The following is a 27982-nucleotide window of genomic DNA, read 5'->3' on the forward strand; positions in this document are numbered from 1 at the left end:
AATTATTCGCATTAGTTAAAATAAGGCTCAGAATGAAGTGTTAAGCTTCTGGGAGCTCCAGAAGGCCCATGAGGAGGAGAAGAGTTAAAGAGGGTTCATCTCACTAACCCCTTGAGTTTTCCTTGTGTACATGAGTACCCTGAGACCTGCCAGGAACCAGCCTTTCTGTCCCTGCTGCCCATAATCCCACGGACAGGGGCTGGAATTCTTACTACCTCATTCAGGCTTGTCTTGTCCTTCCCAGCCCTGCTGCTGAGCAGTCACAAAGGGAAGCAGCAGCACTGCAGTGCCTTCAGGAATTGTCGTGGTATCTGGGCACACTGTCAGGCTGCTGCTGAAGGGAGGCAAGAGGACAATCCTGCATGTCCCAGTTCAGGAGTGAATGCAATGGGCTGCCAAAGGGAGTTCTGAGAGGGAAATGCTTCCCGTCTGGAGTGCTAATTTGCTCCAGCAAAGGCTAGGATTGGATCCTTGGGCACTGGAAAAAATACAGCAAGATGGCTTGTCTGTATTGGGACAAATGAGCGAGAGGTGTACACACTTGCCAAAAATGTTTGCAATGTGCACGGAAGCACAAGCTTTCATCTTGTTACAGAATGTACAAGTCTGAAGTATTTAGCAGCATGAGAGCAGTATCAAGCCATTAACCCTTACTACACCATAAATCTGTAGCGAGCAAAGGGGTTTGAAAGTACATATAATTTTGCTGTAAAGTGCTAGAAATTTATAATAATCAGGACACTAAGTCCAGCTCAGCTATAAAACCCAGTGTCCAGTGAAAGTAAATAGAAATGAATCTAAAGCACCTTGTTGCAATTAATAGTGACAAATCTTTTAGTCTGTGCTCCAGACTCCTGGACTATTTTTCCTGCACGGGTGCAAAGCAATTTGGTTAATGATCTTAAGCTAATAATTTGTAGCAGAATCAACAGCACGATATTCGTGGTACCTTTGAGGTGTCCTTCACGTTACAGATGTGACACTAATTTAGTTCCATGACAGTGATCACCACACTCATTACTTATTCCACAAATTAATACTTAAAAATGAATTGGTATCTATCTGCTGAAGTTATAAATTTGGTGATATTAATTCTGAATAGAAATAAGATGTTTTGGGGTTCATTTTTTTTTTCAATCTTAATGATTCTGCAGTTGCACCGCAAGTAGGATATCCAAACCATCTAGTGCACACACATTTTTGTTGTTTTGTTGGGATTTTTTGTTTTGTTTTTTTTTATTTCAATGGTAGATTCTTATTCTGTCTGACAGAAAACCAGGAAATATGGCTTACAATTACAGAATATTTCTTTCTTTCTGCTATTCTGTTCTGTTGTCTTATTTTTTTGAAAGGAAGCACTGTTTCAACTTCTTAATGAGTGGCTGAAGAGCAAGCTAAGAAGGTTAACTCTATTTATGGCAAGAAACTCCTTTCATAGATCTTCATGGACAGCTTCTTCCAGGCATGGCAACTACAGTTTTCCCCTTCACCACCTGGGGAATCAAGCTGAAGTAAAGACACTTCATATTACTTTGATTAAGAAATGACCTTTTCCCTTTTTACAACCAGGTGTGCATAGCTTTATGTTAAGATTTTTTTATGAAGACTGTAAGAATAATTACATCTATCACTGGTAGGATTGATCTACAGCCTTCCTTGTATTAGAATTTAAGTCCATTTGATTTCAGTGTATTGGTTCCATGAAAGCCTTTTATATTGTCTCAGTGACATTCTTCATCTCTCTTAAAACAGTTCGTTTGGGTTTAGTTGGGTTTTTTATATGTATCTAAATTATTCTGAATTTTTCTGAAAAGTCAGGATTACACATTATTTTGCAGTAAAATGCTGTATTCTGTATTTTTAGATAATCAATTTAAGAATTACTTCCATGTGCCACTGGAATACAGCCACATCCGGAGTAAGACAGACCAGCCACTTACAGAAACTGTAGTAGTATGTCTTGGCCAACTGAGATGACAAAGGAATGAGATGCTGTGCTGTAGAAGGTATTTGTGTTGTCTGGCATATCTGATCTAGTTTGCTATTTTCCTTGGAGAATTCATGATGAAGTCTGGCAGTACATCACAGCATTTATCATCAGTGTTTTGTTATAATTTGTAGAAATTCTCACAAAGTGGAGTTTAGCGTTGACATTTTATGCTGTGATTTCTTCAGGGATTTCTACAATGTGCCCAAGACAAATGCAGATTCCTGAGCAATCCTTTTATGTGCTCAGAGGAAAGTCAAAGCTGTCCCATTCTTTGAGACTAAGTCAGCACTGCTGCCTTGCCCTCCCTGCCCCTGAGAGGCATCTGGAATTACCCAATGAACCAGACTTGAGAGAGATCACTACATTTGCAATAGGAAATTTAAGCAAGTACTTCTTGGTGAAAGGGGTCTGTGAGCAGGTGATGAAACGTGGCACTGAGGCCTCATTCCAGACTGGTTCCAGCTCTTCATGGGTCACCCAGCAGGACAAATGGGATCAGCACTGGCTGTGGGCAGGAACCACTCAGTGCTGGGCTAGTGCCTGGGGGGGCAGGTGAGACTTATGTCAGCATCAAGATTGCTGATGTAATACAAGTATGTAATACAATACTGGTATCTTGTGGCTAATGTAATTTTGGTCCAGCACTAGAACTCCTGAGGACTTTCCCTGTGTCACTGATCCATAATGGGAAACCTTAACCAGGACCTGGGGTCTGCGTCCTGAACACGGCTGGAGGCGCAACCCTGCTGGAAAATGTGCACAAGCTGTTCCTTTACACAGCAGCTTCCACTGACAGAATTTGTGCTGCTTCTGCCTCCTGTGACCCAACCCCTGCCATGCCCGAAATGGGTGATTACAGGACTGATTCTCTGGGTCCAAATTCAGGGAGAGGGGTTTCGTGGGGATTATTTAGGAAGCTGCAAGATTAGCATTCATGTGACAGAGGTACAACAATCTTAATTTGAGTTGCAGAGAAAGTTCAATTTAGAAACTAGTCACTGTGAGACCACTGTTCCTCTATTAATTTGGGGGGAACTTGAAAAACAAATTAAAAGTAATGTTTTCCAGTACTTCTTTCTTCAGATTAATTTCATGCCAATTATTGCATTACTTTTAGCTGATAAATATTCAGAGACTAAAAGAAAGCAACAAGATGGATTAATTCTCCCACAGTACAAACAAAATTTTAAAATATTTTATATAACATAATTAAATGTTGTTTGTTGTTTTCAGAATGAGATCATGGGACATCTTAATTAATTGCTTTAAGACGACTGAAGACTTGTTGCAGAGCAAAAAAGATTAAAATATTCAGATATTTATCTGTAACATTAAATTTGTTGGCTAATAATGGTTCTAAAATAAATCCTACCTGCAGAAATCCGGTGGCACCATGCCATAAACATTTATCCTGTCACAGAGCTCTAATGCGATAGTCATTGTGAACCAGCCCGTGCTAAGCCAAGTGTTGGATATCTTCCTGAAAGCAAAAACATAATTAAGTTTCTAAGCTGGCAAATAATTCTTGAGATTTACTTATTTATTTATTCATTTATTCATTCTGAAGCAATTTCTCAGCATTTTCTTCATTCTCATAAAAAGCTTTGAAAATTGGGCAACCAAGACTACTGTGCTCTTCCATTTTTTGATGATTTTTCTGGTGCTTCCTGTCAGTGGAATAATCTAGGCAGAAGCTGCCCTTGCTGTAAGTAATTTTAGGCACAGCAACATTAATATTTAGCTGACCTTTTGACTTGGTTTCTAGAAGCTCCCAGCCCCTCACTGTGACTCCTGGTTGGAAACTCTTTAGAGTTGGTTGCAGCTATGACTGTTCCATGGTCAGCCTGGGAAATCTTCATCCTAGGAGCCACCCAGGTGCCATCCATCCCTGCCTGGGGGAACCTTTCAATGGGAATGACAGTGCTGGCAGGGAGCCCTCTAAGGCAGTGCCTCTCCTGCCTTCACTGCAGGCTGGGACATGGCTTTAAAAGAAGCTCAAGTGATCCCAACATAAATTATGCAAAGTAGGAGATAACTCCATGTAAAGGGATTTACAAGTTGTGTTTAAATTTTGCTGTATCACAGGTTCTTATCTGCAAAGTGGCAACAATAATGTTTCCTGTTCCTCTCCTGTGCTTGGCAGTGCTGTTTAGTTTCTACGAGCTGGGTTCTGTGATGGCTATTGGATGCCTGGCACATGCACTGGAATTCCCAGTCCTGTGTTAAGTTCCTGTACTGGCTCTGTGTTGTGGCACTCTAGGAATGGGAGGATCAAGAAAATTCCAGCAAAGAAAACATCTTAGAGGTGTCACAAGGGCATGTGTAGGGGCTGGCACCTCTCTTAGACATGGACGCACATAAAGTTGGGTGTTTGCTCCAAAGAAAATGAGTTCACTTAGAGGTCTCCTTTCAAATGCTGTTAAAGAATAAGACAGGAATTCTCCCTAATGGCTCCTCATCCAGCTAGAAAAGTCCCACAGGAAGAAGTTCAAGCTTGTGTTATCTTTAGCCCAAAGAGTCCTCAGATTCCTGCTGACAGCCTGTCACAGTGACAGGCTCTCCCTTTATCTCCTACTAAAGCTGAGGCACTGAGGGAGCAAGTGCAGGCTCTGGGAAGGCCTTGGCACTCTATCAGAATGTATTATGTGGGACCTACATTAATCCCATTCCCCCACACCTGTATCTGCCAGATACCTGTGAAACTTTGTCACAGCTCCCCCCCAAAAAAGCACAGCAGAAGACATGAGGGTCTCTTCAGAAAAGTCACCTGGGAATCCCAGGTCCTGGCCCAAGTTCCAAGGCCATCTTTTACAGTTTACCCAGTGATAGCAAGATGTGGAGCATCTTGGAAGCAGGGACCTGAGGCCACAAAAGCCACTGCAAGCAAGTGCCAGCAATCACTAACATCTAATTCAGAAGACAGGAGCCACCACGCAGCCTCCCAAGCTAATGCTAAGCAAGCTGGTTCCAAGTAGGTCACCTACAGGGCAGTAGGAGGAGATGTTTTGAGCACTGTCAGATTGAGGAATGCCTTGTAACAAGGTTTCCCATTTCCTCAGGGAATCAGACTACTACAAAGGAAAAAAAAAAGTGGTGGTGTCTGTGCCAGCAACTTAAAAGACACTTCTAAACATAAGGGGATTCTTTAACTAAATATGCCTGGGGGGTGCTGGGGAGCCCACGTAATTTGTTCTGTCCTTAGTGGAACACCTGGTAATGTATAAACTCCTGAAACACATTTTTACTCCTCCTGACACACAGACTTTCAAGCTATGCTAGCATTTGGAGAATGACATGTTATAAGCATCTCATTATTTCCAATTATGGGGCCTTATTTATTTTCTAACTGTGCATTGAAGCTTGGGGGTGGTGGTGCAGTTTGTCACAATGTCATAGCTGGGTCATAAGTGCAGCAGAGGCCTTCAGGCACAGCAACAATATAAAACAGTAAGTAAGAATTTTTGGGTCAAAATTATTAGGAAAGAGAATGGTAGGGAAAAGCCTAAAAAACTTGCTTCTCTGTCGAGCATTTCTGAGCTCTGAATCACTAGGTAATTCAGGAACACATTCAGGCTAAGTGTGCTCCGGAGCTTGCACAAGTCCACTGTTCCAGGTGCCCAACACTTACATTCCAAAACCAAGGGAGCAACTGCAGCCAGACCATGACCAAAGCTTTGCACAGGTCAGGACACCCAAGGCTCTCTGCTGGGTTAATCTTCTTTCTGCTTACACACACTTAGGCTGTCATTTACTGTTTTCAATAAACAGGAGAACATCTGAATATAAATAAACTAGCTTAGAAGCTAAATAATAAAGATTTAAAAATTCATTCAAGTACACTCTGCCCTCTTTAAATACCGTGTCTGTAGGACAGCAACATAGAAACAGGGTTATAGTGTCTTGCATTTCATAAAAGATCTGAGCAAGAGTCCAAGAAAAGAATACAGTTTTTATACTTAATCAGCAGTAATGAGAGAATATGAAGAACTGTCATGTGCTTATTAGGGGAAATTATCAGATATTCTTTTATATGATGAACTAACACACTGTGCTGATAATTCTGTAGTGCACACTAAATTACTATTAAAGGCCTTTCTGCTCCACCAAAATCTCATTTACAATCTCTATGGAAATACTCTTCCTGCAGTTATTTCATTTATGCTGCTTTTATCTAATTACTATAATATTGGTTCTGAATCGTATTTTCTTAATGTACCCTTATTCAATTATAAAGTTATTTTCAAGTACAGTTACTTTATAATGCCAAGTATATTGCTCTGCAGCCTTTGTCTTTCACCATACTATTTAACTGGCAATGTTTTCTGAAGGTTTTTCTTCATTCCAAAATCTCTTTTTTCCAAAAAGTACAATACATCTAATGACCTTTTTTCTCATCATTTTCAAGACAGAAATGAATAGCCCGATTAATGCAACCTTGCAATCATGCTTCTCTCTCCCTCCTTTGTTTTTTGTAGGCACTAATGTCAAGAGCTCAGCAGAAACCTCCTGGGGAACAGCAGCATTCTGGACTATACAATGTTCTGCTCCTGCCCCCACAGGTACCTAAATTTTCTCCCTTACAAATTCTTTCCTACCCATGTTTCTTTTCATCTTCCCTTTCTTCTGTGCTGCTTATTCATTTATTTTCATCTCCCGTTTTAATCTTCTCAGCCCTTCAAGTATGCTGTCTGTGCCCTCTAAAGGAGTTGTTCATACACAGCAGAGCCTGCAGTTTATTAAAATCTACAGGGCCTGTTCCTCAGGCTGAATTTTGCTGGCATCTGAGTGCCTTTGATTCACACTGGGAGTTCAGGGTACCCATGACTGAGTTCACTATAAACTTGTTATAATGTCATTAATGGCTCAAATGCCTTGAGAATATTTCAGGAGCTGAGCCTGGTGCCTGTGCAGAAAAAGAAATGCTTCCATCACACACTCACTACCGGCCTCTGGCTCTGGATGGGTGCTGCAGAACCAGAAAGAGCAGCTTGCCTGAAATGGCACAGCATGTGTCACAAAAAGAACAGGATCCTGGCAATGTCAGGGAAGGAATGGAACCCTGGCTCCCTGTGGCAGAACTGAAGTTCTGAGACTGAAGCAGGGGAGGGAAACTGTTCCTCAGAACCGGGGACAGCACATGATCCTACCCTGGATCACCAAAAGCATAATCCAGGAAAGGAGGTGGCGGTGTGCATTCCTTGTGTCCAGGGCCTCCCCCTGGGGCTCATGATGGCCAGGTTACAGTGCAGTTACAGCTTTTTGACTTCCATGCCTTTGCAAATACTGAGCACACAGATATAACCCTCTGCACTTTTCTTGAAGGGCACAAACACTTAATTCACCTTGCATTACTCTGGAAAAGACATTCACATCACAACTGGCAGGGTATGTGCCCTTGTTATCCTTCCTTCTTGTTCTGGCAGAGACCAGAACACACCAACTGGAGATGAAGAAGAACCCTTAATGTTACAAAACTGACCAAGTTACTCTGTGCTCTGGTGTGAGCCTTAGTCAGCCAGGAACTCAGATCCACTGTAACTGAACAGAGCTCTGTAAGCAAACCATGTGGGGTGTGACAAAGGCAGCAAATGCCAAGCAAATGTTGCCTTCAGCTAAGAGGATACAACAGTTTCCTCTAACATTGGTTCTGCCTTTCTCATGTAGCCCAGAAAATGAAATCTGTGCTCGAGTCTTCCCTGTCCACAAGAGGATTGATCCCTGTTCCAAGCTTTGGTGTGTGTGTTTTTTATTTGTAGGCTAGCACATCTGACTCTGAGTTACTGCACAATAAACCTACCTCTTCATCTGCATCTAAGTGGGGACCCTGTGCCATTTTTACAGCAGCATATTTAATAAGTAAAAAAATAAAACTTCATTAAAAATAAATGTCTTTCATGCTGGGAAGTCTTTGGTTTGAACGCCCATTTTCAAACATTATATGTGAAAATACTCAAGTACTGCAGTGGGTCACTTACTACAAATTTGATTTGAAGATCAGCCTACAAGTCTCATAAACAGTCTCATAAAGATGTAAGTATCATAATAACTTTCCATTTTCCAGTTGCAAGTATAAGATTAACTGTTCTGAAGCACCTAATGTATGACTAATGTTTATTTGTTTTACAAGAAGCTTTACAGCTGCAATGTTCCAAAAATGCTTAAATTCAATAAACAGCTATTATAATTCACTGAATGGTGGCATTTCCTCTATAAGAAAACATAACCTATCCATTCTAATTTTTCAGATTCAGTGAAAAAACTTTAAGGTATATTACCCCAAAGTGAGATTTAAACAGCACCTGCCTCTTTGACTCTATAAACAGTACATCCAGACTCTGGCATTCTAGGCTGATGAGGCAATACTCCATACAAATCATTTTGATGCATATTTTTACTTATGTTACCAGTGATGTTATTTGGCATGTCATGCCACGTTACAACTCATGAGGCAGAGGATTTAATGGGCATGATTGTCCCTCTGAGCAGATCTGAAATTGGTATATATAAATTGCATCATTTTACTACTCTGTGACATCCCCTAGGTGTATCCACGTAAGTTCTCACCTGTCTTTTCCAGTCTCCCGTTTAAAAAGGTCATCAAATTGAAGCATCTTGTGGCGAGAAATCATATACACTTTTAACTGAGGCAGTATCTGGTTCATCAGCTGCAGGTTATTGTACACCAAGCCTTTGCCATCTCTCCTCATGTAGCTGCTCGGGCCCCAGAAGATGAACACAGCACCGTGGCTCATATTTAAGAGTTCGTTGCGATTGCGCAAAATCCTCTGAATGCTGGAGTGTGCAATGACCCGAAGACTCGTTTTGTTGCCGACATCTTTGCCATAACCCTGGGTGGGTGCATCGTTCATCCGTATGACGCACTCGCTCTCGTCGATCCTGTCACCTTGTCTGCTCCCCAGGAGGTGTCCCGAGCTGGTGACCAGCGCACAGCTCTTGCAGTGCATCTTTAACGGCTGCAGAGACAGAGACACTTCACAGTTAGCTGTAGACATCTTCCCTTTCACTGCATAGCTGTGGTTTACATGTTCATGGCATATTTTACAGCAAATACCTCAGAGCAATGTACATCAATCTCTCCCGGCAGTCTTCCCAAATAGCTGGGGACACATTACCTGTACATTTTTGGGGGGAATGTGGTATAAGTGTACAGCACTTAGAGTTCCTCTGTGGAGCTAAGCCCTTTGAGTAAATCCTCCTTTCCACTGCTGCCTCATAAAGAGAAATCACAACAGCTTCTCTACTCATCCCAGCTACTTAGGACTGTACTTCTTGCACTTGCCATAACAGCTGTAATTGGAGTATTTTTTATTCTTCCTCTTCCCTTTTTTTTCAGGAAATAATAAATCCTAAGGCCTCATAAGTTCATGTGTGAACAGCTTTTCAACCCTGGGGTCGGGACATTTTGCTATGGGAAGAGATTGATACCTTGGCCCAGTCCTTCCATGCTATTTGCAAATTGTGCCACAACCACTGCAGTGCTCTCGTACCTCCTTTATGGTTCAACAGTCAGAGCTGGTCAGTAATGTCTGTGTATATTTTACATGACAGTGAGTTAGTGCACTGAACCTTTGCTACCTTGTCAGGTCATGTTTAAAAGTTACACAGTAAAATGAAACGGGAGGTGCCTGTTCAGTGAGTGCTGACCTAATGGAAGCAGAAGAGTAAAACAAGCTTTCATGAAAATGAAAATGCACGATAAATCATGTTACTGAAGTATGCCATCACCACAGGTATCAATTATAGAGGAGTATGTCACTATCTACTGCTCAGCATGAGAACTAAATGGAGCAAGGGTTAACAGAATCCCCAAAGTGCAACCTTCTAACAACAATACAATAAACTGTGAGGTAAATAAAGACTGTTTGAGGGTGTGCCTTGGTAGCCCTCCAGGAAATAGTATCTTGCAATTGGTGTGTATCTTAGTTTCTTTGAAAAACAACAAACAGCAACAAAGCAAACAAACAACAATGCCCACCCATGCCCCAAAAAAACACCAAACCAGCCCAACAAAAAAACCCACCACCAGAAAAACCCCAGGCACAGAGGCTGAACTGCACTTGCTTGATCATTCCAATCTACACATATACAGGAATCCAATGACTAAATCAGCCTGTAGTGAGGTACAGCTTAAAACTCTAAAGCTGAAAAGGACACATGATGTAGGTTTGACATAATCTCATGCCCCTGTTTGAAAATGCTTTGGCCCTGAGTACTTAATGTGAGTGTTTTACTACAGTAACTTAGTTTTAATTTTGAAGGTACTAAGTGGTTACAATTACAGTCTGAGATTCTTTCTATGAGACTAGCTAATGAATGCTTAATGCTTTTTAATTGCAGAAAAAAAACCAAACCAAAAATATACAATATGGACACCGATACAACCAGTAAACCTTGTATCTCCATCTCCCCCGATCAACAAAGTCCCTTTCACATCTATGAACTATAATCCAGAGCTAATGATATGGGTGAAAATGTGCCTTTGTGAGCCAAGGTTCCTAATGCAGTATTTACATGCATTTTCCTTTAAGCTTTCATCTGCCACTTTGATGAATTACCTAGTGAAAAGCTCTGAGGTGAGCTGGCTGCTCCACCACCATGCTTGGGAAGCAAGACGAGGTGCTAATGAGGTTAAAGGAAATGTAGTCAGCACCAATGTTAACTCACAGGTTTGAATATCCACATAGCAAGGCATTTTCACCTAAACAATCTCTGCTGGTTTCTGGCCTACTGAGCTACAACTTCCTTGTTTCTTTTAAAAAAGTGTGCCACAGAACCCATCAATTGTTAGGAAAAAAGGGCGGCCATCAGCAGAGCTGTGGAAAATTGGGGAGGGGGCTGAGGCTACATAATGAACATTAACACCCCCCAGAACATCTGTCCCAGATCTTGTTTGAAAAATGTTCCTTCTGGGAAGAAGTCTTTAGCCTGAAAGAGTCAGGTATTGCCTAGCCACTTCCTGAATGATGCATGGGGGCTGAGCCCTTGTAGCTGCTCTAGGCAAGTAATTTTCAGTTGCCTCACTCAGATTCTTTCAGCTGAAATCTACAAAACTTGCACCTAAAAATTGTCAGAGGAATTCACGGTGAACAGCCACAACATTCTCACACCAGCTGTTTATAATGCTCTGACAACGGTGAAAGCAAGGGGGGAAAAAAGCCATTGGCTGTAATACCATCTCACTGGGAGGCAGCAGTGGCACCAGAAATGTCATCTACTTAAGCAATAATAATGGAGGCAGAAGGCAGTTCTTTGGGATTGATGACCAGCTGGAAAAAGTTGATGGCCTGAGAATAACCAGGGGCCATTAAGCCAGAAGAACATTAACTCCACAGAAAACGCTGTTACAGTAATTATTACAGTGATATTTTGGAAAAAAAGCAAAGTGGAAAAAAAGCAAACCCCATGAAATATGAGTTATATTTCAGGAGCCTGGCTTCAAAAGGGATGGGGTGAGAGGTAGGCGAGTTTTATAGCATCTTTATTAATTACTTTGAAGTGTAAGATATCATGCATGTAAAAGCTGCTGACATTGAATCGTACCCATTGTTAATAAGCAGCCACAGTTTGTGTGTACCTGAACTCCATGGACAGCACCTCTGTGATAGGGCAGAGCATGTGGCTACTGCTACAACACAGGTCAGGCACTTGGACAGTACATGAGCCAAGCACTGTCCAAAAAAATATCCCAAATCACCTCTCAGTTCCAGTCACCTCAAGACACATATGGAGAGAGGGAGAACAGAGGTTAAAGTACAAGTTCACAGTGTGGAGCCCCAGAAGATGGCAAATCAGCTGGTGCTTTTCAAAGACAGATGGGCTATCCCAAGGGAATGAAGGCAGCAGGGGAACTTTGTCATGGGGCAAACCCCATAACAGCACCTTTGTGGCCATAACGAATAAGTGCAGCTTTGCACTGCTGCAAGTATTCCCACAGGCCAAACTGACTCCTGGCAGCTTCCACTTCCAGAGATCAGCCCAGAAGTGCTGCTGCTCTGTCACAAATGCCTGATTTAGTTAATGAAACAAAAACCAATGCCACAGGTTTTTTTGTATTTTCCAATTGAAGGCAATTTGCTCTGTTATTGACTTTAAAATCTATGTTGTTCAATGATTGAAAAATGTTATTTTCAGATACTTTAGTGCTCAAGAAGAATAAATATTCTCAGATAGAATTATTTTCTTCATGATGAAATCAAATGATCATATTTTTTTTTACTTCTAGAAGCCTTTTGATTTTAAAGCCAAGATTTTAAAAAGAAGACAGCTCTCTCCAGTAAAATCACGAACACTGTGAAACACACTTGTTCTTATACTGAGTACTTAATGACCTACTTTCAAGGCCCCTGGGTTCAGATCACTCCATTATCAGTAGTGTAAAAATTTCTGTTCTATAAATAAAAGCCAGAGTATTTTATCTTGGCAATGATGACCTGGCCACAACAACAATACCAAATCAAACCAAACAAGCAAACAACCATTGCAGAGCAGCCTTGCTTTCTCTTTTTGTTACAAAGCAGGTGATTTCATTGGATTTCATTTCATGTCCCCCCCCCGGTGCCCATTGTGCCTGGCCTAAGGCACAACAGCTTGGGACACTCACTGTATGTCACCCCAGTATTTGCTTTTTATGTTCCTTGTCTTGTGCACAGAACTTAGTCAACATTTCCTACATGATGCTAATGAACCCTGAGTTCACACCATGTTCAAAACAATTTGTTACTTATGGCTTGCTCTTTATTGCTGGGTCATTACCCACCAGCAACAATAAATAATTAAGGCTTTGCCAGTGAAACAATATTTTGTCCTGGCAGCTTCAATTTTTTTTTCCTTTCTTGTAGCTTTGAGCAGCTCTGAGGTTTCTCACAGGCTGATGGCTTGGAACCACTGCTCCACCATCCTGACTGCTCCTTCCCAGTGCTCCTCTCCCAGAGGCTTGGAGGACAATCCCCCAGTCACAACTATATCCCAATTCTGCCAGAGTTCCAGCCATGCCCAGCCCATTGCTGGCACATCACGAACAGCTGAATGCTCCAGCTCTGGTGAGCCCCCGTCATTCAGCACTGCCCCAAGTGTAAAGCTTCTCATGCCATTAGGTCCATCCCTCATGACAAGATACATGTATTGCTTCTATTGGTGTGCCTCCTTCCTTAGTATTTTCCCTAAAAGACTGAAAACTGTAAGGCCAAGTCTGCTTTTCTTTGAGAGATTCCCAACAACCACCTTAAAGTAAAATAGAAACCCTGAGGCTTCACATTTGCCAAGAAACTTGCGTTCTGTAAGCCAATGCAGCAAGCTGTAGGGCTCAAGCTGTCTCATTAGTGAAGCACAGCTGTGCACTTCAGCAGTGATTTCCACAATGCAAGGACTCTGGGAGACATGATCCTGTGAAAATAATGCAGGTTCCCTGATTATTTTTGGTTTGTAATATACTGATGGAACAGTGCTTTCATAATACTATGACAGGAATAAAAAATGAAAAAAAAAAACCTAACCACATACATGCTGAAAGAGTTTGCTGTTTTTCAAGTCTCATCTATGAAGTGATGCTATCAAGCCAGTCTTCTCTGAACAGTAAGTCATTCAGATGGATACTGGAATATTGTAGGTAACACATAGGTGTATAAAAAGCTGGAGGAAAAAAACCAAACTGAAACACCTAAAGCATGAGAAGAGTTTTGAACTTCAACTTGCTGATGTAAATGCCATTTTAAAGTCTCTGGGAGTTTTGATTTTGTGGTGCCAAGTTCTGATCCAAGAGATTATTTTGCTTTGCCCATGACATTTTTACATATATGTTCGTACAGGGAGTGTAGCTTAATGTCTACACTCTGCATGCCAGCTCAGACTTCCCCCTCAAGTTTCATAAATTTTGATTCTTTAAACCTTATGCCAGATAAGAGCATCTTATGCAGGTACAGAGAGCTGTCAAAGAGGGGAAAAAAATCCTCAGAGCATATACATTTGTAATTATTTTTGAAGTACACTTTTGGTACATTAGAGAATTTACCATGAAAACAAACTGCATTGTCCACTGAACTAAAAGCATTGATTGCCTTGAAAACTATATCCTAGTGACTGATATCACACAAGTAAACAGAAAGGGTTAGAAGATACCACTTGCCCAACATTGTTAATCCTTATGCAAATCCAAATAACAAGCATTTGCAGCAAAATTTTGCAATTCAAAAAAGGTCTGGCAAGTCTGCTCATAAAGATAAATGCATGTCTGTTTAAAAAGATAAAAGATAAAACAAATGAATTTCTTATTACTTCTCTTTGTTTCTTGGGCTGTGGAGCTTGAATATGCAAATGTTGTGGAAGCATTAGCATCTTCATTTCCCATTGATTCTTCTGAGTTAGTAATATAACTGGACTCTGCCTTCAGATATTGGATAAGACAGTGACATAGCCAAACTCCAGCACGTGCATTCCTTACACTAGTGATCACAGCACCTCATGTTTTATTCCTCCAAGGAATGGAATGTATTTTTTTTGCCATGATACCATACTGAGGGGCATCTGCAAAACCTGTAGGAAAAATACAATAATCCTATTTTCAAAAGGTCCTTAGACAGGTCTAATTAAATTCAGAACATGAGGCTATATGAAGAGGAAAAAAACCCAACAAATGCACTCCACAAGGCTTTCACTGGAGCAATTTTCTTAGAAAAAGTGCTGTTAAGCACACTAGTCAGTGAAGAGTCTTTTGCTTGTGTGAAGTGTTTTCCGGCACATTAACTCGTTTTCAGGGGACTGCTGGCTAGTCAAAGCTTCCATTAGATTAATTAAAATATGGCTTCTCTCACTGGAAAGAAAAGGCATGAGTTTGGTTACAGGACATTGACCACCTATAGAAGCTGAGCCCTTTCTAGTTACAGAAAATACACGAGCAGGAGCAGCAGCACAGCAGATGAACAACAGGGTAACTTTTGGTATATGGGGCACATTTCTCTTCTTATTTTAGAAGCATGATTACCAGGTGCTGATGTTTTCCCCTAAGCCACCTGAAGTGAATATAAGGTGCAACCTTGCAAATTGTCAGCACGTATAAAGCTAAGATTTAGAGAGTCGTTTCCATCCTGAATCCTATAAATGTGTCCCATGAGGAAGATTAGTATCAATCATAGGCTTATTGGAGAGGGAGATAGGATACAATGATAACCTGAAGCTATCAACTAGAGTAATGGTCTAAGAAGAAAAAGCAATCAGAGAAAGAAAAGAATATCCTCAGTGAAAGGCAGAACTGGAAAATCAGGCACAAATGTATCATGTTGATGAACATGAACTGTTATACAAGAGAGAGAGTCGTATGAACAATATATACGGGCTCTAAAGAAATGGTTATTGCCTAATGTTTATCTTAAAAGGAGTGCAAATAGACATCCGTATTACACCAAACTGCTTTACTTTTGTTCTGCAGCTGAAGTACTTGCACTAAAATGAAATAAAGCCACAGGTATGGTGTCTTAACTATGCAAATGGTTATCACTGAAGTGTCACAAAACCAGAAATTATAATGATCTCCAGAAAAGGTATTGGACAGTTTGGATTTTTGCTTCAGAATGTTTTCACATCAACTTCTCTCCTTTGCTTTGGTATCTTTTGGCAGTTCTTTCCAGTTTAAATACTTCATGTAAGTATGCCCTCAGATGCTCTCTCTGCACCTGTCATGGCCATGCAGGATTTTTTTTGAGCTTCAAGCTTCACAGGGTCCCTTTTTTTATCTAACCCAGCTTTAAAGCCAAGCATCACTGATCTTTAAGGTTTGTGCCTACATTTTCAAATTCAAGCACATTCTTTATTTCTGTGGCACTACCTGGCTCATCCAAACGCATCTAAACTCTCACTACAACTATTATCTCTACAAGGCAACAATGTGATGGGCATTGCAAGGACAAAGCAAGACTTTCCAATGGCATCCAGTTTTAACAGAACTGAATACAGCAGCAGAGTTCTAGCATGCAGAGCCCCTAGAATAGGCCATATGAAATGTAAGACCAAATCTCTAATTAGAAAGTTACTGATCCCCCAGAGAATTTTTCTAAACTATATTTTGTCTTGTATTTCTCTATCTAGTTGAAGCAAAGTGAAAAAAAAAAATAACACTCCTTATTCCCTTGAAAGGTTTTTGTTAAAAATTTTGTTCAAATGTCTTTCCTTCAAAGTCTGCCAAAAATATTCAGCCTCATGGTGTTTTGTTTTTCATGTGGTAGCTCCATGTAATCTTCATCGGCTTATTTTATGTAACACAGGCTGTTCTATATCCTCTTACTTCTGTCCCTCTGACTTAACAGCACACCAGAAACTAGCGAACAAAATGAAAGAAAGCAGATTTAAACCCTCCCCCCCCCCCCCCGCCGCAAAGATACTGCATCTGAGTTTAAAATGTTTTTCTGAGGATGTATCAGATCCAATGATACACAAAGCTGTACCACCTCCACAGCAGAATCCCAAGGCAGCCTCCATAATCACTGGCACGCTGACACCAAAGACAGATGCTGGAAACAGGTACTGGCAGCTGAGTGGCCAAAACATCCATTTAACTTAATAGTGACAGGTTGCCAGAACTCACTACAAATCTCTCCCATGCACATACGTAGAAAAGAATAAGAGAGAGCGTTTTGTGCTAAAGTATTTGTATCTTTAGTTTTGGACAAAAACTAGGTGAAAAGAAAACATCTTGAAGACAGACATATAAACATCAGTATATTTGCAACTAGGTATCACTACACTGTTAACTGATTTTGGACAACAACTACATTTGAAAAATAAACATTTTCATTCAGGGATCAGCTCTTTCAGTTTTGGGGCTTTTTTTAAAAGGTCTCAAGCATTCAAAATATGTCTTTCCAATTGTTCACTATTACCACAGTCCTGGTCAGGAGACAAAAATAAACACATTTATCCAATCACGGTGTTTGTATTGAGTCTATTTGTCAGCATGCAGGTTAATATGAAATTAAACACTTTGTAGATGGAAACATTTAGCACTGAAATGAACCTGCCAGTGAGGGTTAATCAGACAATCAAGTACAAGAGCTGGCACTCTGTCTGCCAGCGTGGCATTGCTTCTGCATAGAGGTGCTCTTCAGTTTACAGCAGAATGTCAAAGCTGTGTTCTGTGGGGGTGAAAAGGATGAGGTTAACTGGAATCTCTGGAGGAACCACTGAAAAAGGCTGGCTGGAGAGAAAGGAAGGTCTCTCCCAGAGGAAGGTACCCTGAGCTGCAGGGCAATTGACAAGAGGGAGCCCTTAAAAAACTGCGCCGGGGAAGGGCTGATAGCAAGTCAGCTAATTACAGGGCAAGAGCAGGGGCTGACCTTGCTAGAAGTAAAGTCTATTTCCAGATCCGTGTATTTCACAGATATTTAGGACAGTGGCTTGTGGTTGTGGCACACTAATGCTTTTATTTATGCTTTACCATCAATAAATTTGAGTGAAGCGTGATTCCCAGGCACTTGGCTAACACTCTTCAGTAATACTCCTTGCTTAAAGAATTAGCTGATCTGAAACTGGCAAAATTACATAACTTAAAATCACAGCTACCTGATGCATTTGGTCAAGGAATTTGAAGTGTAGGAAGGTGTGCCAGAAAGAATGCAAGAAGTTGGTTTAAGACAGATACTACAGAAATCAAGAAACAACAAATCACCTCTTAGGAAGCAGCAGCAGAAACAAAACCTTCCTGCAAGGAGGTGAAATGTGGAGTCCCAGAGTCACAGGGGATTTCTGAGTGCTTTATACACTTTATCTGCTTTTTATTCTACATTATTATTCCTAAATGGTACTCCTTGGATGTGAGGTGTGTGTCATTTGAATGCATTTTACCTGGCAGTGGCATTAAACGATTCCTGCTCTCACTTCTTCCTGGGTTGGGGGGTGGAGTGTATTTCACTGGATCACTCCCTGCATCCATTTCACAATCAGAACAGGAGGCAAAGAGAAGTCACAAGAAGGGAGGAACAAAAAAGAAAAGGTAGGTGGATACACAGCACTGCTGTCTTTAGTGACACTGAATGTACATAAAATTCAGCCCAAATTGCTATGGTAAGATGGGTGACAGTGGTGGTGGTGATAGAAGAATGAAAAGGAGAACACGGCAGCATGACCAAGAAGTTCTACACTGCAGATACTTTTTCAAAGTACCTCTCAGTCTTTCATTGTTTAAAATCACCATTACTGAATGCCTTGACATCTAACTGATAACCTGTCAGCAGGAAGTTTTAAATTCTGTAACTAATGTTTGATTTTCAGGGCTCTGTACCACACCTGGCTGCAGGATATTGTCTTCTTGTAAGGGAGAAACACTGGAGTGTCAACAGTTTTTTGTATGGGAATCTGCTGCCCACAGTCCCACTGCTCCCCACTCCTGGCACACCCTCGGAGCCCTGAGTCGTGCCCACCTTGCTGCGCACGCCCTGCGCAGGTGGAACACCCGAGCCCGCAGGCTGGAGCACCCTCAGCAGGGCTCTGTGCAGCGTCCCCGTGCTTGCACCATCACCTCCCACCCCACAGAACCCTCTGGAGACCACCTGCAGCCCCCTGGCTCTGAGGCTGATCTCGCCGGGCTGGCACACAGTGACAAACACATCTGCACAGGACAGGGCACGCCGGGGACAACCTGCCAGGAGATGGCACGAGAGCATAATCCTGGCTCAGTCACAGGCACAGGAGACCAGGAGTGTCCAGAGCGCTCGCAAGGGACAGCCATTGAGGACAGCTGGCAACCTGACATCCTAAAAACCAGTGTGGACAAAGTGGGAATTTCATCTCGGGCATGGCAGTGTCTGCACTGTTTCTGCCTATTTCCCAGATTTGCACATCTGAGGAGAAAAACAGGCATCCTCCCAGGAGAAAGCCCAGCTCCTGTCAGCACAGCACAGCCGGGAGGAGCCTCTGTCCTGGAAAACCACATTTGAAGAAACACAGCCAAACTCCACTGATGTGTCAGCACTTAATTACAGCTGGAGTGTGGTTCAAATCTTTCTCTTTCTGTCATGTGTTCTGCTTCCAGAACACTCAGAAAAAAAAGCAACAGTGCAGGATTTCTACCGCTCAAAAATAATAATCACACGACAGCACTACTATTATAATTAAACAGAAATTAATTACATTTTAGAGAAGGGGACAGGTTCCGAAGGCTTAGCTGGTTTCCTTTTTAATTACTGTGTAATATTGTGAACACAGCAAAAATCTTCTTTTTAACATGCTAAATGTGCTGGGGGTTATGTTAGCTTTAACAGACAGCAAAGGATGCTACATTTGCATTTAATTAAAAAAATAAGTTATTAAAATAGTTTATTTTGGTTCAATGTATATTTATTTAGCATGTGGATGGTTTCACATCAGCAATAAGATTTTTTTTTTCAATTAGTATTAAGCAACAGACACCTGGGAGAGCAAATAAAAACAATGTATTTTCAAAGAAAGCTTATTAATGCAGACACATTTGGCCCTGTCACAACTAGATTATTTTTGAACATTCACTGTTTCCAAAGGAATCAATCTCTATCCCGAAAGCTAACCAGTATGTTACTTTTTTGACAGAATCAACATAACACAACCCCAGAAAGTGGAACACATACAGAAACTCCACACCAAGTGTGAGCTACCCTCCAGCCCAGAGTGATCCGAAGAAACAGCTCCTGTGGGTAGATGGTATCGTCCCTTCCAGGTATGGAAGGGCTTCGATGGCTGTGGGAATGCAGGGTGGGTCTGCCAAACCTGGCAGAGCATTCGAGAGAAAGAAATTCTAATTTTCAGCTGATGCCATGAAGATTTTTTGCCTTTTCTTTTATACCCCTTTTATACCTTTTTACAACTTCTGTATTCCTAGTGCTTTTTGCCTACATTCTTGGACTTGTTTGTCAAGCTGAGAGACTAAACATTTCAGAAGCTTTGTAGCTAGGGATCAGTGTGCCTCAGACCCCAAGGTCCTCTCCAGAACACATTCTGTAAACCAGGATAGAACCGTCTAGGGAAAGGTTCCTTGGGGAGGGGGGCTCATTCAAGTCTCTCATTGGGGAATCTTTGGCAGATATGCTAATTAGTAAAACCTATAATGTTATACCCGATCTTTTAGGGGTGTGCATTGCAGTGGGCATTTCGGTGCACTTGACCTGGATGTGTGCACCTAAGGATCCTTAAAATAAATACCAAGGTAAAATCCCTTTCCCCTTCTAACCATGTTATACTCTTGATTTTAAGACCAGGAAAAGGCATCACAGCTCCTGAGCAGCCTTACACAGGAATCAGGCAAAGATTTTGGCAGATGCAGAAAAACAAATGTAGGCATCCAGTTCACTTGAAATTCAAATGAGGAAACAGCAAAGCTCATTTATGTGCTTTCAGGGTTAGTCAGCAGCTAAGCAAAGATTTTTTTAAACTGAAACTTTACATTTAGGTTTAGGAAAAGAGCTTTAACTGGGTTAAGCCCTGCTTTACACACCAAAGCTCTTCCTGGGATCTAACTCTGGGTTCCTGTATTAAATGAAAGTCTTAGGGAACCACTTCTTCGTACCCATATATCTGATTCATCACTCTTTGGAAGGCTACAATAAATCTGCCATGGAACCCTACTAATTGCTAGTAAATCACCAAAGTTGGAAGTGTCACAAGCATATCCAAAAAGAGTAAAAGTGAAAAGCTGAACATTCAAAGAACTCTGGGATGAAATTGTGTCACTTTACAGATGAACCTGTAATCTATGTGAAAATAAATGATGTATAATGATTATTAAATTTGAAATCAAATCTTCACATGGGGACAATTCAATAAGGTTAGGTGATTATAGGACTATGCAGCAGCATCATTTATGGAGACAGAAATAGTCTCACGTCCCTCAGAGGCTACAAAAACTCTGCATTGTTTTATTCACCAACATCAGAGGGCATTCACTTTCATCGAACAGTCTGGGGGGGGGGGTGGGTCTCATCTAGAAGGAAAAAAAAAAAAAATGGAAGGCATTGAGCCCAAAAAATGACTGGCAATGATCCTAACTTATCATCCAAGCTACCATTTGCTCTGCCAATTGATGGGAAATGAAGTGTGATCAATTCTAGTGCACTGTACACCGTTCCCACTGACTGACCTGCCAACTCTTTGATTGAATAATTAGCTAAGATATCAATATCTGCCATTTTGCACAATGCTCACAAGACAAAGCCCTGAAGTTTTCAGAAAATGGACAATCGCCATGTTATCTGTAAGTTTATACTTTCATATGTATGACTAAGCCTTGATATTGCCAAAATATGGAATAGAAACGTAACAGTACATGAGAAGTATTAGAATCCAGGAGCATGAAATCTAGAGGTCGGTGCAACCCCTGAAGTAATTTTTAACCTTACAAATGAATAATAAGCCGTATCAAAAAGGATTAGATCTGTGCTCCTCATTTACAATAGTTCACTGTAAGTAGCAACCCATTTTCCATTCTCACTACCAGGGGAAGCAGCGTTAACTCAGGTATTGGGTGGTGACTGACAGCAACGCTGACATTTTAATAGCAGCTACTGTTTAAGAGCACTTTCACCATCTTGTGATTCTTAAATAAAGATTTAATCTACTTTTGATGCAGCAGAGCTCTGCAGACCTGGCAATCCGCTGTTAGGGCACATGGAAAGGTGGGGGTTTCTTTAATCCCATCACCCAGTCCCACACCGGGTGTGTAACAAGCTGTTCCAAAGCCATAAATTAGGCTCGGCAAGGCACTGCCTGACATTATACTTTACATTACAGTCCCAAGCCTGAAGTGCTAGCAAACAGGGACACTGCATTTACTGTTCTATTTCAGACATAAATGGTGTTAACTGCAAAGACAAATCAGTTATTCAGTGCAAAAATGATACATGACTTGTAAATTGGGCCCTTTATAAGTATTTTGGCATTTCTATGTTTAGTTCACACATGGATGTAATTCCCAAGTATCCAGATGTCATAGTGACATCTAAAGACACCACTTCTCCCCAGACCATTCTGTTGTGGCTTTGGGTATGCTCACCACTTTTCCCCCTAACTCTCATATCTCTTCCCCTCCAATATACCAATGAAGAGCAAAACCAGAAAGGGAAATGCACAAACTGAAAATGCAAATGCATCCTCTAAACTGAAGGAAAGGGCCAGTGGCTTACAAGGCAGAAATGGAGAAACCATGTGAAGGAGTAAATCACGGAATCACACAATCCATTAGGTTAGAAAAGATCTATCCTACTCCTAGTCCTGGATGACTAATTTCTTTCCGTGCTATGTTGTAACCAATCCTAGCCTTTGCTACGTAGGAATAGCAAAGTTCTAATAAAGAGATCTGCTGCTTAGTGCTCACTTGAGTGTGCATAAACAGAAGACATTTCTGGTTTGACAGGTAGTGGCATCTCAAATAATCCAAAGAAAGCAGATTCATCTTTCCTTCTGGGCTGACAGCAGCTTAAGAGCATAATGCCATAACTTGGTATCAACAAAAGGCTTCTTCTGCACACTGTCCTAGGTCTTTATTTTTCAGTTGGCAGAAAATCTCACACCAGTGCCATCCTAGTGCTGGCAGTTTGTTTGACTGATCACCACCCTGAATTGCTTCAACAGTGTCTACCCATGAAGTACAGGCTATGTAAGTGCTGTGCAGGCAACTCTTACTGTGGAAATGTGAATTACAGACATATTTACTATTTGCTGATTAATATAGTCTGAGACAACCTGGTTCTGTGCATCGCATGTTGAAACAGCTCCCTTGTATGTTCTGAATGATGCCTTTTAACTCTATTTGAAGACCCATTATCCAACATTATCTCACAATATTGTACAATGTGTTCAACCCTCCTGAATAAAAGACTGGAATGACCAACTCCAAGCCCATAGACAGAAAAAATGCTGACAATCTTCATCAGGAATAACTGCATCCTTCCTGTGTTACTCATGGCAGCTGGTCAGCCTCTCTTCTTTTCATGAAAAAAACCAATAATCAACAACAGAACAAAATCCACCACAAAAAACTCACCAAATGAACCACTCCAACCCAAACCAAAAAAATCCAAACAAATTTATCTGTGTGTTCTTTACAGGGCTTAGCTCTGCTGAGTATTAATTAAGCACGTTGAGTATAACAGCAAAAAAATGCCTCCTTTCTCCCTACTAGCAAGACTAGCAGCAGGGGGGATACAAAATATAAAATATTCTACTCTTTCCACATTAGCCCAAAGCACAAATAACTACCAGCATTCTCTTTGTTCTTCTCACCCAGAGCAAATCCTACATGAAGTTTGAGAAAGACAGATGAAACTTGAGCAAATTATCTCCAGGAATCAAACAACTTATCCAAGAAGAGTTAGGATAGCTAGACTTTTCCATTTGTGGAAATGGTTAGTAGACACCAGTGATAATGATAACGTGATGGACTGACAAGACTTTTTTTTTTCTCCAAGACTGGAGAATTCTGATTCTGCTTGGTAATAAATGTAAATTATTTACAGTGTAAAGATTTGGTAGATACCATGCAGTCTGCTGCACATGGGCGTATGTAATCCTTTATACCATAATTGTGCACTATACATGCATTGATAAAATTAACAGAACTGCAAGCAGAGTATTTCTATCTTGAAAAATATTTCCCATATTAACCATTCATCTTAATACCATGCCTTTTCTTATCTGATCGTTTTATTAAGTATTGATAGGGTTTTTCATTCAGCTAAAGCTCACTGAATGAAGGAAAATATGCAGTTCTTTAGCAGATCAGATCAAAGTGGATAAAGAAGCCTCAGGACTGCCTAATATGCCAGCACACCCTGCAAAATAACATTTACTAGGCAGATTTTCACAAGCAGCAATTTCTATTTAGTAAAGTGGTAAATGCCGTCTTGCAATATCTGAAAGAATCAAACATTCTCTGTGAAAATTAGTCATACAGCATCACAGGAGGTTCCCCTTTATCCAGCATCAGTTAAATTTTGCTGTCTTCTAGGAAGGAGATTAAATTTCCCCTTTACAACTCTGTTTCCAACTGTCTAATGCACTTTGGCAAACTTTCAAAGGCAGGCTGGCACCACTGAACTCTCTTTCCAGTCCAGGCCACTTGCTTTGCACCAAGCTTCTCTACTCACTATTTTTTCTATGTTTGTTTCCTTTCTTTCATGGCTCCTCACTCCCCAGTACATCTTTTTTTCCTAAGCTAACATCTCTATGCCACATACATGCCATTGCAGTGATACAACACAAATGAAGTGAATTTGTGGTAAATTAAGATGGTAAAGTAAGAACACGTTTGAAACATCCTGAAATTAATTTTGAAGTATGAAGGAAGCAGATCAAAAATTGACAATGTGAATGTGAATTTTAAGATGAAATAGAAATCACCTAATGGCTTAAATTTTTTTTGCTGTTTCTTGTGTATTTGCTATTTGACTTAAACCTAGAAATTACAGCATTTCTGGACCTCAGGAGACGACCTTCCTTCTAGCAACTACAAAAGGCGCTTTTTTGACTCAGGTATCACCAACAGAGAAGAATTAATCGCTGCATATCATAGTCTTTGATGATTTTTGTAGTAGTCTTTGATGATTGATGATCTGTTTACTCTTCCTACCATACTGCCAATTATACAATTTTTTAATATATTTAATAATAATGTGTGTTTTTCTTAAATCTCCAGCACATGGGGTGACAGAATTAGAAAAGAACGATTTTCTCAGAAAGAATGAGATATGATATCTAGGGAATGTGTGAAGAATGGTCACATATACCCACTTCAGGCTTCTGTAGTTATCACAACTGAGATATTGCTGTTTAAACTGTATCTAATTTTTGTCCAGGAGTTTTTAAGTAGTCCTAACTGTGAAGTGTGCCATATTCTCCTTGTTAACCCTGTTAGTGTGAGGATTCCTGTCAGGGTTTTGGAGAACAGTGCTCTGCCTGCAATTAAGTCCAGCATTTCCTCTGCCTCAGTTTAATGAATTCTTCTCCCCAGAATCAGATCTGCAGCAAAACCTGAGAATATCCTGTATACTCAAAGCTTCTGCAGGGTAACATGACTTCTGCATCACAGCAACTCCTCTCTGCTTGCCCACCCTTCTGCTGGCTCCATCCCTAAGCTCCAGGACATGCCACGTATGTTTCAGAAAATCTATCCCTATTCCATCCCTCTCAAACAGATGCACCGGAGCCTCTATTTGCTTTACTCTTCCCACTTTGGCAAAAGACTGTTGTGCTGCTTCCCCTTCCGGAGAACTGGCCACTAATGAGTCACCTGGCACATGTCCTGGTAACAACAGTATGGTCATTTGGACCATTTTTGTCCTCTCTGCTCTTGCCTTCCTCCTCAGGAAAACCCAGCAAATCTTCAACTCATTCTCACAGCAAAATTTCTTCTCACCCTGGGAGAGAAAATTTATCTGTTTCAGTCTCCTAGTTCAGTTCTTGGCAGTCATGTACAACTCAGAGTGACAATGTGAAAGGAAATTTTTTTAACCTAATTTTGAGTGAGATGGTAACTGATTGAAACACTTGGCAAAATCCTTCATGCCAAATGAGAGCCATGTTACAAGCTGCCTTAGAAATTGATGGGGAATGAATGAGTTACCTTCTTAGACCTGGCAGGACTTATTTGCATCACAAAGCCACCACCGACTTTTGGCATCTTGAAGGTATAGTCAGGGAAAAAGCCAAGGACTGAACAGATAGGGATGCAGATGAGTCACTTACTCCTAGGCAGGCTTCAGCTGCAGAGGTAGCCTGAACTATGGCTCCCTACCACTCTCTTACCCCCACAAAAAAAGCCTGTGATCTGTCCCAAGGGATGCTTTCAGCTTGAGTACACATGGTGAGAGAGTGCAAGCTTGAGCCCTGAGCAGGCTGGCAAGCTCCCTGCTTACATGCAGCACAGAGGCACGTCCATCATACTGGCCACTGTTCCCCAAGCACTGCTGGACAGTCCATCTAGGATGAGATGCTGCTGTTCTCCAGCTCAAATCCTAAGCTATGATGAACCCTTATTTGGAGTTCCTGGAGCAAAGAAATGCCATGAGCAGACACCCTGAATTTCATCCACGTAGCTTCACTTTGGCATAAAAAAAGAGCATCTTCTGAAAAGCTCTTCCCTGGTGAGCAGGAAATACGTATTATTTTCATTTATCACCAACAAGCCCATTATTACACTGAAACTAACTCCATTTAAAGAACTTTCCACCCCTAAAGGGTTTAAAGCAATTCCCAGTAAATTTCCATGTCTAGATATGTCAATAAATTCAGTCTCTTAAGCAGCAAGAATAATCCACCATGGGAATTATCCTGCATTTACCAAATGTATGCAAATAAATTTGACTAACAAAAATATCAGTTTAAATACAAAAAGTCAAATACTATTTGTATTTATCAGTATTAAGCACAATTTTGCCTGTGTTCTTTGTTTTGTACCAGAAAAACTGCAAAAGGGTGATTCCCTCACAGCCAATAATCCTGCTGAGCTTCACCTTTTACCCTGGTTTCTTCATGAAATTCGTTCCAGCTGCTGAGTGTGACAGGTATGCAGCAATATATGCTTGGTGATGAGCACTTGTGACAGCATTTAGGCTGACCTAGTTTTCAAGGCAGTTCATATATCTTAGTGGGAAAAAAAAATCCATATAAATGAAAAGGATAGGATTGCTACTATCATATTATTGTCTCTACTGTCTCTACTGAGACAATACCTCCCAAAGAGAAAGAGAGAGAATCTTCCTCTGCAGTCAGCCTTTCCTATTCTTAGGCAATTTTTACTCTAGACATGTTATTGTTATAGCAAAACAAGTATATTATGTTGGAAAAAAGCAATCTTAGCAGAGATTCAGCTATATGGTAAAGAAAGTGCTTTTTACTAGGCAAGTTGCATCACCCCTTCAACCACGCCAAATTCCACCAGATTTGCATTATAAATCCTCCTACATTACAGTCTCCTCTAAAACAGCTGTGCCTGGCTGTGATCACATCTTTTCTCCTCTCTCAGCATCTACACGGCTCCTTAGCATAGGTCTGGGGTCCGATGTCCTTCCATCACCATCAAGAGTAGCACACAAGAAGTTATTCCCATAACTCACAGCCTACAGATGGCTATAAGTTCCACTGCCATTTGGATGAGGCATTCCCCTCAAAAGCTCTAGAATTTCCTAATGCTTTGGTCTTTCTTTGCTGCAAACAACTACAACCAGTCCTTCCACTGACCAACTACAAAATCTGACTGACCAATAATGCTTTGAAAGCTTCCTTTATCCACTTCTCTGCTTAGCTGTCACATGAGAACAGCCTTGCTTGATTACTACTAAATAGGAATTTCATTTCACTATTTGAAGTTCTGCTTAAGTGGTTTTTACAAGAATAATGGTAGTTTATTGCTCTTGAACCAAGTAATTCTCTGGTCAAAACCAGAAAAGCAAATTAAAAAATCCCTCCTCCCTCTCTTCCACATCAGATTTGTTTAATAAAATGGCTGTATCTCTTAGAGCCTAGTTTTTCTCCTGTATCTCTTAGAGCCTAGCTCAATATTTGGATCCCAGGTGCTTTCTCTCTTCTATCACAGAGTGTAATTAGGATTCTAAACTCTCTGCCAGTTGGCCACTTGGTTGATGAGGAGTAAGGCAGAAAATGAATTTTAAGTTCAATACTCCTTTCCATTACTTAATGCAGAAATAAGCCAAAGAGTGAATAAGGAGAGGAGATGGTGAACAGAGTTTGCACAACACGCTTGCCTCATGGCTCAAGAAGTTCATCAGTGCCCCAAGGGCTTGCAGGAGCTCTCTGTAAAATGGGCATTGGATAAGATGCAGACAGTGCAGTGGTTGAACCCAGCTCTTCCCAGCATTCAGCTCACACTCCCACTTGCTCAGATCTCTGTGCCTACAGGCACAGCTTCAACCAGAAGCACAAAGTAGTCTGACTCTCATATGAGTTTATAGTTTAAAGATTAGGGCTGTATCCTTGAGAAAGAATTGTAAATCACTTCTGACCAAG

At 41.0% G+C, this 27982-nt stretch overlaps 1 protein-coding gene and 1 long non-coding RNA gene across 3 annotated transcripts in view; one reads left to right on the forward strand and one right to left on the reverse strand.

Annotated features, from left to right (window-relative positions):
- Window positions 1-27982, reverse strand: part of ST6GALNAC5 (ST6 N-acetylgalactosaminide alpha-2,6-sialyltransferase 5) — a 79232-nt gene that overhangs the window by 14850 nt on the left and 36400 nt on the right. The window contains exons 3-4 of one of the 2 annotated variants that reach the window (XM_032118356.1): window positions 8555-8964; window positions 3363-3470 (exon numbers count right to left, since the gene is read on the reverse strand). In XM_032118356.1, the coding sequence (XP_031974247.1) occupies window positions 3363-3470; window positions 8555-8964 (518 nt within the window). The remainder of the gene's footprint in view (window positions 1-3362; window positions 3471-8554; window positions 8965-27982) is intronic. The other variant, XM_032118357.1, reaches the window with a different exon arrangement.
- On the forward strand, window positions 1292-8178 carry LOC116448227. Its single transcript, XR_004241844.1, has 2 exons — window positions 1292-2006; window positions 6466-8178. It is a non-coding gene; the product is annotated as an uncharacterized LOC116448227 (long non-coding RNA).

Source organism: Corvus moneduloides, chromosome 9 (assembly GCF_009650955.1).
Source record: "Corvus moneduloides isolate bCorMon1 chromosome 9, bCorMon1.pri, whole genome shotgun sequence".
Taxonomy (NCBI): domain Eukaryota; kingdom Metazoa; phylum Chordata; class Aves; order Passeriformes; family Corvidae; genus Corvus; species Corvus moneduloides.